Here is a 17,328-nt window from a genome sequence, read left to right as displayed (position 1 = left end):
ACATACATATTATAAAAAGAGTTCATGCGCCCTCTTATTTTATACCCCAGGGTTACATAGTCAGGATTTTTATGGACATATTTATCGGTCTCCGTTACGGTACACAGTGGCTTATGAAAATTAGTGCTATTGGTCTACATCAATTCTTAAGGCTACTCCTTATAATTTAATCAGTTTTTAAACTTGAAATGCGTCAATTAAATTGGTCACAAATACTCAGATTGACATACCCAATTCTTGTGCAGTCAGAGTTTAAAACATATGAAGTGAATTACCCATGGCTGTTAAACTTCAGGGCTGGAGGCTTTGACAGGTTCTGATCAATGATTAATGACTTTCTTTAATACAAAAATGACAATCACTTCAATACAATCATCAGATTATCTGACGGCTGCTAATCAAAGACATATAACTTCAGTTTTGAATGGATATCTCGTAAACTCACAAGAGGCCAAAAACAGTTATCGTAGATTTGGCTAGGCAGTCACGTACGGTACATTATCTGAGTACAATTTTCACTACACTAAATATAGTAGAAGCTTTCAACATATACATACTGAATCTTGAGGGCTTCAGCTACGTCAGCGGAATGGTGTAATTTTATGTTTTTTTGTGGATGAAAAAGTATGATTGGTTGTTGCATTGAAACGTATATTTCTTTTCCACTGTCAGTCCCTGCCAAATTTTGAACTCTTCCACGTCCTGCCAACTAGTCCTTGTTGACAGATGAACTCTTTGGAGACAGTCTGCATCCTCCATAGCATGATAAGGACACCATTGAAAACAATATGGCTATCTTCTCCCTCGGTCCTCCTCCTTGAGGAAGAAAAATAAATAAATGAACATACTGTTCACCCATAAATCAGTGCTACTTGTAAGATAGTGAAAATTAATCAAAACCCATAATAGGAATTTTGAATCTTACTACTGTATATGATCCTATATGCGTGAAAAGAAAACAAAAAGAGATTTGCACCGGTTATAGGCTCATGACTTAGATAGTGAGGCCTAAAAGAAAAGGACAATCAAATCTATGATTATGGTAATAAAAACCCCAATATGAGGCTCTATCTTTTATTGACAAGTTATGCTAGAAAGGAATTAGGATTTATTTGTCTATGAGCGGAGGACAACATGGGTCGAGAGGGCAGAATTTTCGGCGGAATATTGATGGTAAATATTTAATTTCTCCCTGTACAAAGCATGTAGAGACTTAATTTTAGTGTTATATGATCAGTTTTATGATGTGTTCTCAGTGGCATCAGAAAGGGGGGTCATTGGTGGCCTTTGCCCTCATATGAAATTTAAAATTTCCCCAAAAGGGTGCATCACATTACAGTCTCTCCTCATCTTACGACGGGGTTCCGTCCCGACGACCAGGTCGTAAGTCGAAAAGGCGAAAATAATACAGAAATTCTAAAATGAAATACAGTACAGTAAAGGTAATCAATAATGAAAAATGAATAAAGTCATACTGTATAGATTTTCTTATTTAGAACCATGCAAATAACATCTCTGAAATTTTGGGTCCAATTCCATAAGTTCCTTCTGGTGATGACCGTATCCTCCATCTTTACAAACACCAAAAACAAGAAGAGAATTGATGACGAAATACCGACTACACAAAAAAACAGATTAAATTTTTCATCCACTACTGGTTAAATAAATTACAGTATCATTTTCCCTAATTTTCAAAGCCCTGCCCAGTTTGGAAAAAATAATTATTGTTGCTAGTGTAGGGATTATATCGTCATAAGTATGCATTTCTCACAGAAATAAAGGTCATATTCCTATATAATAGGAAAAAATACATTAAAAAATATACTGTATATATATACTTTAGTAATCATTTTCTCGTAATGGCATAAAAAAATCTTTACCATCCAGGCATTAGCACCAACTTAAGAAAATTTCTCCATGGAGGATAAAAGCTTTCTTTCCTTAAGAACATGACAAAAATGCCCAAGGAATGCATTTTGCATAATTTTGCCTTTCATAGTGTTTTCCTAAGTACAGTACAGTACTGTATAGTGTAATGATGATAAATTTGCTAAAATATATATAATTTTTTTTTTATTCCCTCAGTTTCTCTTATCTTCTAAGGCCTGCCCACCTTGTAAAAAAAACTGTTGTACAGGTACATATCTTTATAATAAACATCAGTGCCAAAAATAAAGGTCATATTCTTCTAAATCACCATAAAAAACATGAAAACCTATTTGCTATTAATTTCCCATTGTGGATTACTAACGTAAAGTATCTTTACCTTACATATAAGCTTTCATTGTGTCATCACCTCACCAAACACGGTTGGTACATAATTGTCCTTTATTTTTTATTTCAGATACCCAACACCTTATATCATGTCCGGATGTTCCTTCAAGAATCAGCTCTCTGTTGATGACATATTTGACAAAATTGGACACTTGGGCTTTTGTCAGAAAATTTATTTTTTCTTCCTGTGTGTTATTCATGTATGGCTTGCTTTTCACCAGTTGCTAACAGTGTTTACTGGTATGTTATATTGTTTATTTTTTCTTTGCCAATACTTTATGGTACCTATTGTATAATGAAACTTTTGCATCCAAATTTAAATTTGTATATATAAATGAAAATAGCCACAGAAAAAATATAGGTACAGTAAATGATTTGGCTTATTAATTTTATGTGTACATCAATACAGTATTTCATTGAATACAGTATTCTCAGAAATAAATATGGAAATGTAATATTTTGGCTGAAATGACGTACATATTACAGTGGAAAGTGGTTTAATATCATGACGAAAACAATGACTTTCGCTTTCTTTCGTTGTTCAAAAGATTTTACCGTAATCGCTTTTCGAATGGTTTTCAGTTAAAAAACTGTTGTACCGTACTGTATTACAATAATATTCTATCCTATCATTAGCCTCATAATCCCACAACTGAAAACCATTCAAAAAGCAATTACGGTAACATCTTTTGAAACGAAAGAAAGCGAAAGTCATTGTTTTCGTCACAATTTTATCCCACTTTCCACTTTAATACGTACGTCATTTCAGCAAAAATATTACATTTCCATATTCTCAGAAATAAATAGTAGTTTTGTTGAAACTTAATGTACAGTATTTAATATTGTAATGCAAAAAGAGCTATAAAAACAATTAATACTGTACACCCGTAATGTACTGGCTGGCATCTCCACTCGTCCCTGCTCCCACCAGTCACCACTCCTCCCCACTCTATCCCTCCGCCTCCTCCACATCGTCACTACTGTTGTATTACAATAATATTCTATCCTAATTCACTTGAATAAATACTACGATACCATATTTCTGAATATTTTCATTAAAATCCATCAAAATCATTTTCCTTAATCGTCTTCAGAACCAAACAGCTCCTCCCAGTCTTCTCCTTGAACAGGGCTAGAGGGTACGTGTTTTTCAGTTAATAAAATGTTACATCACATGTATATTTTACCTAAACTGCGCCTGAATGAATATATTCTCAGAAATAAATAGTAGTTTTGCTGAAACGTGATGTATTTCAATGTAAAATAGGATAAAATACATGACGAAAACAAAAGACTTTGCCAAACCTTCCGATGTTCAAGATATGTTACTCGTTTTTTTAATAGTTTTTGGTTAAAATACTGTTATATTAGTGATATTCTATTCATACTGTATACTGTGCTTGATATAATACATTCACGGAAACGTAATATTTTTGCAACTACTATTCTGATGTCAACACAAGCGTGGTTACAGCGAGACTGACTGAGTGAGGGAGAGCTATGCGTGTGTGTGTGAGGTTGCGGGAGCGGGCAGTGTCCCGTGTGAGGTGCCGCGCGCGAGTTGAATGACGCGCGATTTGAATGTACTTCAATTACTTCACTGTACAGAATATTCCTCTGGCGGGGCAATCCGCGTATTTGCAAATCCGTGTATGCTAAACCCTCGTATGTTAAGGGCCGACTGTATACTTTTAGCAGATTTTCTTGGTACAGTACTGTATTGTACAGTATATTGTGGAGATGTAAAGAGGTTGTTGTATAGTATTACTGTATATAGATATAAATCTGTTAACTATCTTAGAGATGTAATGAATTGGCGTGAATGATATACAGTACAGTAAAACCCTGCTTTATGCGGTTTCACTTTACGCGTTTCCACGTTTACGCGGTACCCTGCCGAACACGGAATGCTCACTTTACGCGGAGAGCGGCTGGCGGTCCTCTCGCGCCGCGCCATTTTTGGATTCAAACCTCCCGCCATCCCGCTATATTGGGTAAGTGGCGCGAGTAGGTTGCGTATGTCTTTGTTGAGTTATCGGTGACATCATATGACGTATCGGACTATGATTGGGCCAAGCATCCTTACCTCCCTCCCCGCTAGCTGTGATTGGTTTAATGTACTATGACGTGCCCTGCCGCGGGAGCGTTCAAGCCCCTTGACCTACCCGCGTCAGTTACACCCTTCCCGGCTACACCGTATATATCGGTATCCATTGTTCCATAAGAATGGCTTCCACCGGACCACCACCACCACCACAAGGAAACCTTGCATTACCTGGATCCAGCCGCCCTAAGCCAAAGAAGATACGATGTTCCCTAAGCTACGAAATTAAATACAAGATCATCCAAGAGTTGGAGAAAGGAACAAGACAGGTTGATCTCGCGCGACAGCATGGTGTTAACGAATCTACGATCCGGACAATTAAGAAGGATGCAGCCAAGATAAAGGAGCACATGAACATCACAAAGTCTACAGGTGCTTCTATGATCAAGCCCAAGCCAGTGATAGTGACAGAGACAGCGATGGTGACTTTGAGGGATTTGTCAGGGAGGCACTAATAAGTGTGGATGACAGTGATGAAGACTCACCTGAGGGCCAGTAGCCTGCCCTCTGCCTCGGAACCAGCCTCCATTCCTGTACGCCGACCCATCTCTTCTACTAACGTAAGTGTTAACCCTAAACTTTATTTTTCTAACCTAACCTACAGTATATTATTCTCTTATTGATTGTTCCCTTCTATATTATGTGTGTGTGCATACCATCATAAAGTTAAGATGTTATTTTTACTAAAACGTACGTATTGTGTCGGGAAAAAGTGGAGTTTTGGGGTCGGCCCGGTCTCTATTTCAATTAATCGCATATGTTATGTTGTTCACTTTACGCGTTTCTCGCTTTACGCGGGCCGCCGTGGGTTCAATTGACCGCGTAAAGTGAGGGTTCACTGTACTGTACTTACTGGATAATGTTTGATGTGCAGCATTTAATTTTTATTTGGGGAGAGGGAATGGCTTTACCATTATGAAAAATGAATTTGATATTTATTTTTAAATACAGGAAGATCAATTCTGTAAAATTTATTTTTATTACATAGAACCTATGAGACAGTTTTAGATATGCTGTTAGGTAGTTAAGTGGAAAATTACTTTCCTTTAACCACCATCAAATGTATTGCAGAGAAACATTGCTAGTGAGACACAGATAGATATATATAACTCATTACTGTACTGTATTTCTACATGCTAACCATACTGTATTCCATTCTCAACTACAGTACTGTACAGGTAAATCTCGAGATACGATGGGGTTAGGTTCCTGATAAACCCATCGCTAGGTGAATTATCGTAGATAGGGAGCATTATAACATGGGGTTCAATGGGATACGTTCCCATCCAATCCCCAAACACACATGTATCACTGACAAAACAATTCCTACAATACTACTATCAGTACAAAACAATTAAACAACACTCAATACATCCAGAGGAATAAGCTTGGTCATCATCACATGTCCCCTTTGAGGCTAAGGGAACTCTTGTAGGTGGAGTGGAGATGTCACTCTGGGGAGTCTCATGCTGCTTTAACACTGTCAAGCTTCACCTCAGAGACACGGTTGTCTTGGATGCCTTGGCCCCCCACACATTTTCAAAGTTACACTGCTCACTCCACAATTCACAAAAACAGAGCAAAAGCACTTGTCACAAAAACAGAGTAAAAGCACTTGTCACAAAAACAGAGTGAACAATAATAACAAAAACAGTGATAGCTGCCAACACTGCTCACATTTTCAAAACAACAGTCGATGCACCTTAGTCACAAAAACACGGAAAATATCACTTCACAGTCACCATAACACAGTTCAGTATAAATGTTAGTGCTGTCCTCTCACCATATAAGAAAAAAACTTGATAAGTACAATGTACGATGCTGGCCGATAATCATGGAGCCATGTGACGGCAGGTTTACGATCAACAAAGAACCAAACAAAGGGCTGTAGTGCGCGGGTTGGCCGTGTGGCGGTGCATTGGTAGGCTTACAAATGAAGGTAGAGATGCGTCGTGCATAGGGTTAAATATTGTTTCCTTATAAAATGTCACTGGCTGGATGTATAAAAATATAAATATAATTTCTGGAATCCTTACAAGACATTGATCATTTAGAGTATGTACAACCCATAGTTTGCATTAGAGATAAAAAAATTCCAACCAGATATATTGATAGCTATTTGATGGATATCGTTAAAGCTAATTTTTTTATCGAATATAGCGAGATGGTCTTCGTTTATGGCCATCATTAAAGTGAAATATCTCTGAACGAGGTATCGCATCTCGAGGTTTACCTGTATGTTGGAACACACATACAAAAGCTCCATGAAAAAATTTCATGGAATAATAAAAGAAAGATTGCTAAGAAAGCCCAGATATATCCACCCATCTGTAACTTACAGTATATTGAGTAAGATAGACAGCCAGGATTTCCATTTTGTTTGAATGTTTCATATCTATTTCACTTTGCTTCTTCACTGTGGGCTGTCTTCTCTTACTGTCCTGGGAGCATAGATGATGTACAGTACCCCACCTAAAAAGGAAATACTGTAGTCTTAAAGAGATAGAACATGTAAGACTAAAGTCATAAGTGGTTGACTTCTAAGTCACACATTGTTCATGAAAGGAAAGTCCCACCATCTTTAGGAAGGACATTAACCCCACTCATTAACCTTTACCCTTTGTACTGTACTGACTTTTTGTGGCATTTATGGTGCTGGGAATTTGGAGTATCTGTACTTTTAAGAATTGACCCACAAAGCAAACATTGATCTTCATTAAATTTTGAAGACAATACAAAAACATATTTAGTTTTTTAGTGATTTTAATTTAATTTCTATTACAGTACAGTATACTGTAGTATACTATAGTATTGACATTTTACATAGGAAGTTATCAAATTATATGAAATGTGGCTTATCATTTATTATTTACTTATCAAGTAAAACTTTTAAAGACACCTGTGAATGTTTACAGAAAAGATAAGGTTTAGGTACATCCCTTTTACCGAGCATTACAAAGGGACCAAGGAGATACATCACTCATACATGCCGAGTCATACAAGGTTTTCATTAACTATTTAACTATGCTTTTTAAATTTAAATGCATATCACAGTCTTGAAAATTTAGGTAAATGCGTTCATACTTTTGGAGTTGTAAAAGGAAGGTTATCATTCTTGTGGTGATGTAAGTAAAGGCTTCTTCTATTTATGGCATTTTAAGTGGAGGCTTATTTTACTTATGCTGTTGCAAGTGTAGTGTAGGTTTATCACTATGGAAATTTGAGCATAAGGTAGTACTTTTGGCGATTCAAGTGCAGACATATCCTATTGGAGACCTAAGTGTAGGCATATCATACTCTTAGTGATTTACATGTAGGCATATCATACTCTTGGAGATTAACATGAAGGCATATCATTCTCTTGGAGATTTACAGATAGGCATATCATACTCTTGGTGATTTACATGTAGGCATATCATACTCTTGGTGATTTACATGTAGGCATATCATACTCTTGGTGATTTACATGTAGGCATATCATACTCTTGGTGATTTACATGTAGGCATAACATACTCTTGGTGATTTACATGTAGGCATATAATACTCTTGGTGATTTAAGCAAACAACTCAATATGCTACTAGTAACGTATGTAAGTACTATAATTATCTTGCTTTTGATTATTAGTTTCAAGATATTGCCGAGGCCTAAACAGTGCCCCACATGGTCAAATAATCCATGTGCCAACCCCTTGCAATTGACTCAACACTTCCATTCACATCCATAAAGTTTAGATGCATGTTGGGTGAACAATGTCAGATAAAGTGATCAAATCAGTAGAGTATACTAAATTTCTTGTGAGCTTTTCCAAATGAACTACAGTACAAGGTTGCTGTGAGATGATTGTCATGTTAGACAAAAATGCTAGAAAACGTCTGAATTGAGTGTAATATGTGTACAGTAGGGTCAGGATATATCGCGACTTTATATAACGATTTTTTTTTATATCGCGGTTACCCAAATTATCGACATTTTCCTATATATAGCGATAAATTTTTTTTTTCGCAAAGGAAATCGGGCAGGAAATATTTCAAATGTACTGCCATGACAAACAAATGCGTTATTTGCTCACCAGAGACGCCACCGTGGCTGCTCACTCACGCAGTCACGCTCGCCCGCTCAGTCTTTCTGAGTGAGTGACGAGAAAGCAGCCGACTGCTGCAGATTACGACTTCTCAGGTGAGTGTAAACGAGTCTCTAGTGACATGTGAAGTAAAGATAATGGAAAGCTTAATGGAAATGATTTAATACTGTAACTAATATTTTTGGTTTGTTCGTTTATGATTGTTAAGTGAGGGTGGCAGTGTGTCATCTGTTGTTCTCGGGATGGCGCATCAACTGTCGAGTCTGGTGCAGATTCCAATTTCTAAAGCGAGTGTAAATGGGTTGCTAGTGACGTGAAAGGTGAAGTGAAGACAATGGAAAGATTTAATACTGTAACTTATATGTTTGGTGTTCGTTTATGTAGGTGTGGGATTGTCAAGTGAGGGTGACAGTGTGGTATCTACTGCCGAGTCTGGTGTTCCTGGGATGGTGCGTCAGCTGCCGAGTCTGGTGTTCCTTGATATTGATATTGAAATAGCCTGTTGTTCCTGAGTCTAGTGTTCATTGGTGCTTAAGTTAGTAAGAAAATGAACTCGTTAAGTCAAGTTTAGTCACCTTTATTATCCTCCAGAACCTAACCCTATTTTCCCCATTGATCACATGTAATTATATATCGTGATTTGGTATACAGTATAGCGAACATCGTTGGACCCTATCTCGCGATATATCCCGACCCTACTGTACCTGTATATCCTTTTTGCTTGTTCCTTCACTTTTTATTGTTGTGCTTCAGGGGGTGTGGTTGATGCCCTCAGTCTGCTACATGAAAATGCTGCCAAACTTATAAATTCTTGGTTCTGGTTATACAGTAGTGTGTTTTGTGTGGCTGTACAGTTGTTCATGGATTAATCTAATTGGTATGTTGAGATTAGAGTGAAGTGTTATTATTTTGTATAGAATATGATCACTTCTTGTTTCTCTGTTTAGCCTCTCTATTAATGCATGTACTGTAATACAAGTCATTCCTCTTATTTTGTCATAGTTTGTGAGAGGAATGATATTTTTTGTATTTTGCTTTGGATTTGATTGTTGCAAATAAAGATCACTTGTAAGAACTTCACAGAGCACTGGTAAGTTAAGATTAAAATTAGTTTATTTATTTTCTTTTAATGTACAGTGACCCCTCGTTTAACGAACGCCTCGGTTAACGAAATTTCGGTTAACGAACTGCCTTCCATAAGGATCTTCAATTCGGTTAACGAACAAAAATTCGGTTAACGAATTTCTTACGAACCGACCTCAACATGTTTTCGCTTGCACTGACCGGGCATCCAGCTTTAGTTTCAGTCCGCCCCATACCTGAAGCAAGTGACCAGTTTATCGCACAGCATCCAGCTTCTAACACAGCAGTCAGGCGCAGTCTCAAGCTTATTTGAGGCAACATCTGTTGAGACTCTCAATTCAAACATTTTTCAGGCTTCAGCAATATTGGTCATTTTGAAATATATATTGATTTTTAAAATTTGAACACCAGAACTAGAGCAGAGCCTCTTCCACCCCAATGCCTTCTTCCCCTCCTCCACCCCCATTCTCCCAATTCCCACCATCATCATCATCATCATCATCATCATCATCATCATCATCCAGGAGCCTTCTACATACACATCTCAAAGTAAGTGAACTTTTCTACCATTTTTGTTGAATTTAGGCAATTTTCGGTGAGCTGGAACCAATTACCCAAAAACCCATTGAAACAATGGTTTCGGTTAACGAACTTTTCGGTTAACGAACGACCTTCTGGAACGGATTGAGTTCGTTAACCGAGGGGTCACTGTATTCTCTCCATTATTTTTTACTTTCATTTTGATATACTACAGTACTGTACCGTAGTGATATATTAAAAGCCTCTTCTTTGTAGTTGCCATTAAGAATACTATAAATCTGATCTAGGAACATGAGCGGGGTCCATGAAAATAGGTGTCCATTTCAGTGGCCCCTCGGTTAACGAGCACAATCCATTCTAGAAGGTTGCTCGTTAACCGAAACCATTGTTTCGATGGGTTTATGGGTAATTGGTTCCAGCTCACCGAAAATTGCCTAAATTCAACAAAAAAGGTAGAAAAGTGCACTTACTTTGAGGTGTGTATGTAGAAGGCTCCTGGATGATGATGATGATGAGGATGATGATGGTGGGAATTAGAATGGGGGTGGAGGAGAGGGGAGAAGAGAAGGCATTGGGGTGGAAGAGAAGTCACCCCATGGCGCCATTTCACCCATAAAATTTTAGTTCACTTGGTGTAATTCAAGATTATTTTCTTTAAATCAACACTGCACTGCATTATATATTGTCAATATGTAAAATAAATTTCAAAATGACCAATAATTTGCTTGCAAACACAGAAAAAAAGCATTTAGTTGAAGAGTCTCAAGCAAGATGTTACCTCCACTGAAAAGACAGAGAGACTGGCGCCTGTTTGCCGTGTTGACAAGCTGGATGACGCGCATAAAACTAGTTTCATTACCTTCAATTATGTTCAATAATTGTTAAAATGACTAAAAAATTTAATATTAAACTTTTAAAATTATTGAATAGTATAAACTTCGTGATATTTACTAAAATGGTAAGGAATATAAGCCCTAGAACCGATTACTGTCTTGGCGGACTAATACTACAGCTGGTGGACCGCCAAATGCAAGCGAAAACATGTGGAGGTCGGCTCGTAAGAAACTCATTAATCGAGGGATTGCGCGTTAACCGAAGTTAAGAATCTTATGGAAGGTAACTCGTTAACCGAGGGACCCCTGTATACTGTTTGAGATTTGTGGATTTTTCTTTCTGACTTCAATTTATTATTTTCAGTTGGACTATACAATACTTGACATACTTGCATCTCGGACTCCTTGGTTGATGTTTCTCAGGTGGTAGTTTGTTTTTGTGCTCAATTTTCTTTCACTCCACATTCCTCCCACTTTCAACATAACACCATTTATTACACTGCAGTATTATTATACATTATTCTGTTCACCAGACTCTTATAATCACTCATTTGTTCTCTGTGTTTTCCAGCTGTTCTCTATTTTCTGATTCGGTTGTGTGTACTTTTTGAGACCCTTCATGTTTGTTACACATTTCCATTTTTTCCATCAAAAGCATGTAGAGGTTGTTTGATTTGTACTGTATGTTTGTCAGATGAACAGGTAGAAATCCCCAAGAGATTTTTGGGGTCATTGGTACAGTATTGTTTCTCTAGCAGTAAGAGGTGTACTGTACAGTACAGGTTGACAACCCTTTATCCGAAATTCCGAAAACCGAAAAGCTCTGAAAACCGAATTTTTTTTTTGTGGAGCAACTATTATTTTTTTTTGTATTAGCCCGCCCGGGCACAGGTCACTGACCCACATCGGGGCCTGGGGGTGAAAATGTAATAGTAATAATAATTATAATAATACAGTGGGTATGCTATAACGAATCTAATTGGTTCTAGAACCTTGTTTGTTATAGCATTCGTTCGTTATAGGATTAATCCGTTCCAGGCTCCCAAATACAACCACTTTACACTGAAAAATTTCTGTGGAAATTGTAAAAAATACGGTACTTTATCTTACCTTAGTGTTGTTAGCATGCAGGACAGGAGGCAGAGGGGGAGGAGGGAGGAGAGAATTATGGAGAAGAGGTGGAAGGAGAGGAGTCATCCTTCCTAGCCCTCTTTGGTGACTGTCTTACAGGCACTTTGTCTGTTTATTTATAATTTCTTTCTTAGTTTTAAGGGTTATTAGCTTTCTCACTCGCTTTTGACGATTCAGTGTTATAATTGTACACTTGTATAACAAAATAGTTATAAAAATAACACGAATTTCCACATCAAAAGACGAAATTTCAACAAGTTCAGTGGTGCACTGACTACACAATGAACCAATATGGCGCCTGACGCTCTTGTTGTGAGCCGCGGTACAACAATATTCATGCGCCAGACGAAATAGTCCTGTATTCATCCGCGTTCGTTGTAGGAGTTGCGTTCGTTATAGCATTCTCAATTTTATAGGTAAAACCATTCGTTATAGGAATATTCGTACTAGAATCCGTTCGTTATAGCATACCTACAATAATAATAATAATAATAATAATAATAATAATAATAATAATAATAGTAATAATAATAATTATACCAAGTAAATAAAATTTTAATAAAAAATACACAAAATAATAACAATGATGACAATAATAATAACAAATACAGCGGTGACCCTCGTTTAGACACCTCGGGATTCGCGTAATTTGGTGTGAAACTGCCTTTTCCATAAGGATCTTCCGAATTGGTTTAACGAAAATTTAAACAACGAACTTCTTGCAGTACGACTCAACATGTTTTTTTCGCTTACTGACCAGACAGCAACTTTAGTATCAGTCCGCCAATACATTAATCGGTTCTAGGGCTTAAATTCCTTACTATTTTTTGTAAATATCCAAAAGAAGTTATACTATTCAATTATTATTTTAAAGTTTATTAACTTTTTAGTCATTTAACAATTGTCCAGACATAATTGAAGGTAAGTGACTAGTTTGTCTTGGCATCAACCTCTTAACACAGCAAACAGGCGTCAGAGTCTCTCTCTGTTTCACTGGAGGTAACATCTTGGCAGTCTCTTCAACTAAGCTTTTTTCTGTGTTTAAACAAATTATTAGTCATTTAATTATTTTTACATATTGACAATATAGTGCAGTGCAGTGTTATTTTGAAAATATTCTTTATTTACAGCTAGTTGCTTTGAAAAATCGTGTTGCCATTGTTTGAATCCAGCATGGGGCCTAAGAGATCCAAGAAAAGTGATTTTAATCCAAATAGAAGCGGAAATAATAAAAAACACGAAACAAGGTATTAAATCCAAATGCGCTATGCAAAAAGAGGTATGGCATGTCGGCATCAGCATAGCCGACAATTCTTGCACAAGACAAATTTAAGGAAGTGAGCATTGAGACAAATCTACAAGAGTGTTTAAAGTAGATCCCTAATGGTAGAAACTGAGAGGTTACTTATCATCTGGATTAGGGAAAAACAGTGAAAAGGTGATTCAGTTTCTGGTGAGTTTCATTGTGAAAGAAACCAGGGAGATTTATGAACGTTAAAGACAGATCAACCTAGTTCATACAAGAGACAATTTGAAATTTCAAAACAGTTAGAAAATTTAAGAAAAAGAAGTGACATTTTAAGTGTTGTTTGAGGCATGGTGAAGCTACTAGTGCTGGTAGAGAAGGGGCAGCAAAATTTTATTGAATTTAAAAAACTGATGGAAGAAAAGGTGCTCCTTCCACAGCAATTTGCAATGTTAATGAAACTAGGCTGTTCTGGAAAAATTTTGAAACATTCATCACCAAGGATGAAGCCTCTTTTCAGGCATAAACCGCAGAAGAACCGTCTCACTCTATTGTGGTGCCAATGCTTCCAGAGTTCCGACTGAAGCCTGTAGCATCTACCACTCTGAAAACCCCAGGGTGTTCAAGCAACAGAAAGTAAGTAAGAACAATGCTTGGAGTTTATTGGAAGTCAACGTAAGGCATGGGTGACAAGACAGTTCTTTTAATGAATGGGCTATTGATGTGTTTTTGCCCCTCTGTCCAAGAGCTACCTAACCACCAATAAACTTCCTGTAAAGGCTCTTCTCCTCATGGATAATGCTCCTGTGTGACCCTGACCTTAAATTTGGAGTATAAATTTGACTTTGTGAAAGTGTTGTTTTTTGCCTCCAAACACTACATCACTCATACAGCCAATGGACCAGAATGTGATCAGCAACTTCAAGAAGTTGTACATGAAGAAAAATGTTTAGGAGGTGTCATCAGGCAACTTCATTGATCCTGAATAACACTGCTGAAGCAGTTCTGGAAGACACAATTCAACGTCCTGGAGGCTGTAAAATTGATTGTGTCATCATGGCAAAGTCTCAATAGAACCCTCAATTCTTCATAAACACTGTGGCCATCAGTAGTCCATGATTTTTGAGGATTTGAGGATAAACACAGGGGATTGGACAAGTTGTGTCCATTGGTCAGTCGTGGGTCTTGAAGTGGAGGAAGGATGTGGGAAGCGTGTATGAGGAGGAACTTACTCCTAATGACTTGAAGAACTGGATGAGAGATGTTACGGGTAGAGGCTGACAGTGGTGAGGAGGAAATTGAAAGTGATGACCATATGTCAGCTACACAGTTGAAAGATGTGATTTACCACTGGAGAAGTTCAGGGAACTGGCTTCAAAGCACCCAGAAGTGGAAAAAAACTGAACTAGCTTTGTGTCATGTTGAGGGACTCAGTGGTCTCCTTCTTTAAGCATAAGTTAATGGTGAGGAGGACAGTGCCCCTGAACCACAATTGACACTTTCTTCAATGAAACCCAGAGGAACAGGTACTAACCCTCAGCCTTCCACTTCAAGGAGAAGGATGTTCATGGTGGAGAAATCTGTCGGTCCAGAGGTTCCTGACATTTCATGGAAGGTGACTCACCTTCCAAGAAGCAGTAAAATGCTTCTCCTCCACCTCCACTTCCTTCTCTTCTCCCTTCTCCTCCTGCACCTCCACTTCAAATGCGCACATCATCACCATCATCCGAGCCTTCTACGCCACACACCTCAAAGTAAATAAATTTTCGCCATTTTTTGTTGAAGTTAGGAAATTTACCCCGTTGAGCTGGAACCAGTACCCGAAAACCCATTGAAACAATGGTTTGGGATTATGAGCGTTTGAGTTAGCGAGAGCGACCTTAGAGCAGTTGAGTTAGATTAACGAGGCCACTAATACTGTAATAATAAAATAATAATAATAAAGAAATGCAAGAATGAAAAAAGATCAAAAGTGAAAACCGACCTACAGTGAACCTATAGATTATTATTATTATTATTATTTAATGCAGTTGTATATATGGCGGTCAATGGGAGCCAGAGGGTCCGTGTTAGAGAGTGAAATCCTTGAATGGTGAACAATTGAACATATGGGATTAATTCCAATAGAAACAGCCCATTTTAAACTCCCACTTTTTGAAGACACATAACTATATTTGTAGTAAAATAACATCTTAATTTTATGATGGTACATACACACAATTAATACTTTAGAGAAATAGAGAAATACAATGCAGCCAAGTTAATGTCCATTCAAATAATGGACTCATAACTCCCCTCCCCTCTCCACACTACACTGCCACATTTCTTCCCTCTCTGAGAAATTTTTGAGGAAAACCACTAGAATTTTAATAAATAATACCTCAAACTAAGGTTAGGATAATGCAATTGACATTGCTGGATTCCTTGTAAGACCAGGAATATTTTGAATAAATGTCATATATTTTGCACGAATACTTGCAGATTACTCAGAAAATTTTTTTTATCTAAAATTTGTAGTAATCTAAATACAAAAATATAGCCAGTCAATTTACCTCATCAAAATAAATCATAAATATAAATTCCAGCAATATATCATCTGACAAAAGATTAATTTGTATAATTTATGAGCTAAAACAAATATCTTCAGTTAATAAAAAAAAATAATCTTCGACACTATCTGTCAATCAAAGTACCCCCACCTTGCCTCTCCCTCTTAACCCTTGTGGTCAGTCCCAACCTCCCCCCACCCCCACCAATCACTCCTTCCAAGTGTAAAATTGAAAAAAAATAAATTTAACATTTTGTATTAAATAATACCTCCAGATTAAGTTAGGATAATATAATTGACATTACTGATTCCTTGTAAGACCAGGAATATTTTGAATATAAATGTCATATATTTTTTTCAAAAGATAACATATTTACTCAGAAAACATTTTTATCTAAAATTTGGCCCATGTCTAATACAAAATATATGATGTTTATATTCAAAATGATCATCAAATTATAAATTCCAGCAATGTAAATTATATTACAAACCCGGAAATAATTGTATAAATTTTTATGAGCTAAAACAAATATCTTCAGTTAATAAAAAAAAGCAAAAATATTCTTCACAGGGTAGCAGATGGTCGGTCAGTCCTCCCCTCCCCCACCCCCCCACCAACTGTCCCAAGAGCGTGTTAGGAAAACCAGAATACTTAACTTTTTGTAATAAATAATACTCAAACTAAAAGTTAGGATAATATAATTGACATTACTGGATTCCTTGGCAGACCAGGAATATTTTGAATCTCAATGTCATATATTTTTGCACAAAAGATAACATAGTTACTCAGAGAAAATTTTATCTAAAATTTGTATGTCTAATAAAAATATTATGATGTTTTATATTCAAAATAATCCTCAAATTATAAGAATTCCAGCAATGTAAATTATATTCTGGCCAGGTAATTTAGCCATGAATTTTATGAGCTAAAACAGGCAGTCAGGCAGGGTGGCCGGGTGGGGCAAATCTAAAAATAGCGTCTCAAGCAGGACACTCACCGGCGTATATGTGGAAAAAATCCGTGTTAAGTGAAAGTTCAGCTCTGGCGAGGCACAGCGTATATGATAAAAGCAGCGTTAAGTGAAACCGCGTTGATGAGGGGTAATACTATTATTATTATTATTATTATTATTATTATTATTATTATTATTATTATTATTATTATTATTATATTTTAGCCCCCAGGCCCCAATGTGGGTCAGTGACCTGTGCCCGGGTGGGGTGATCCCTGTAAAAAAAAAAAAATAAAATAAAATAAAAATAACCATTCTGAAATCCGAAAAATTTTGAAAACCAAAATGCATCTGGTCCCAAGGATTTCGGATAAGGGATTGTCAACCTGTACTGTATATAACGAACGGATCCTACTACGAATATTCCTATAACGAACGGTTTTACCTATAAAATTGAGAATGCTATAACGAACGAAACTCCTACAACGAACATTATTTAATTTTTTTTTCTTCTAATTTATTGTTTTTTTATT

The 17,328-nt window shown here is 36.8% G+C and overlaps 1 protein-coding gene across 7 annotated transcripts in view; it reads left to right on the top strand.

Moving 5' to 3' along the window:
• The window catches only part of LOC121876332 (organic cation transporter protein-like), a 50,170-nt gene that overhangs the window by 2,704 nt on the left and 30,138 nt on the right, over window positions 1-17,328 (top strand). For 3 of the 7 annotated variants that reach the window (XM_042381398.1, XM_042381402.1, XM_042381403.1), the window contains exon 1: window positions 2,410-2,514. Coding sequence is in view for 2 of the 7 variants with exons in the window: in XM_042381397.1 (XP_042237331.1) it covers window positions 2,364-2,514 (151 nt within the window). In the remaining 5 variants the exon portion in view is untranslated. Of the gene's footprint in view, window positions 1-2,344; window positions 2,515-8,510; window positions 8,557-17,328 lie in introns of those variants that run through there. The other 4 variants (XM_042381397.1, XM_042381399.1, XM_042381404.1 and 1 more) reach the window with 4 other exon arrangements.

This window comes from Homarus americanus, unplaced genomic scaffold (assembly GCF_018991925.1).
Source record: "Homarus americanus isolate GMGI-L3 unplaced genomic scaffold, GMGI_Hamer_2.0 scaffold34921, whole genome shotgun sequence".
Classification (NCBI taxonomy): domain Eukaryota; kingdom Metazoa; phylum Arthropoda; class Malacostraca; order Decapoda; family Nephropidae; genus Homarus; species Homarus americanus.
This window is presented reverse-complemented; position numbering and strand designations above follow the sequence as displayed.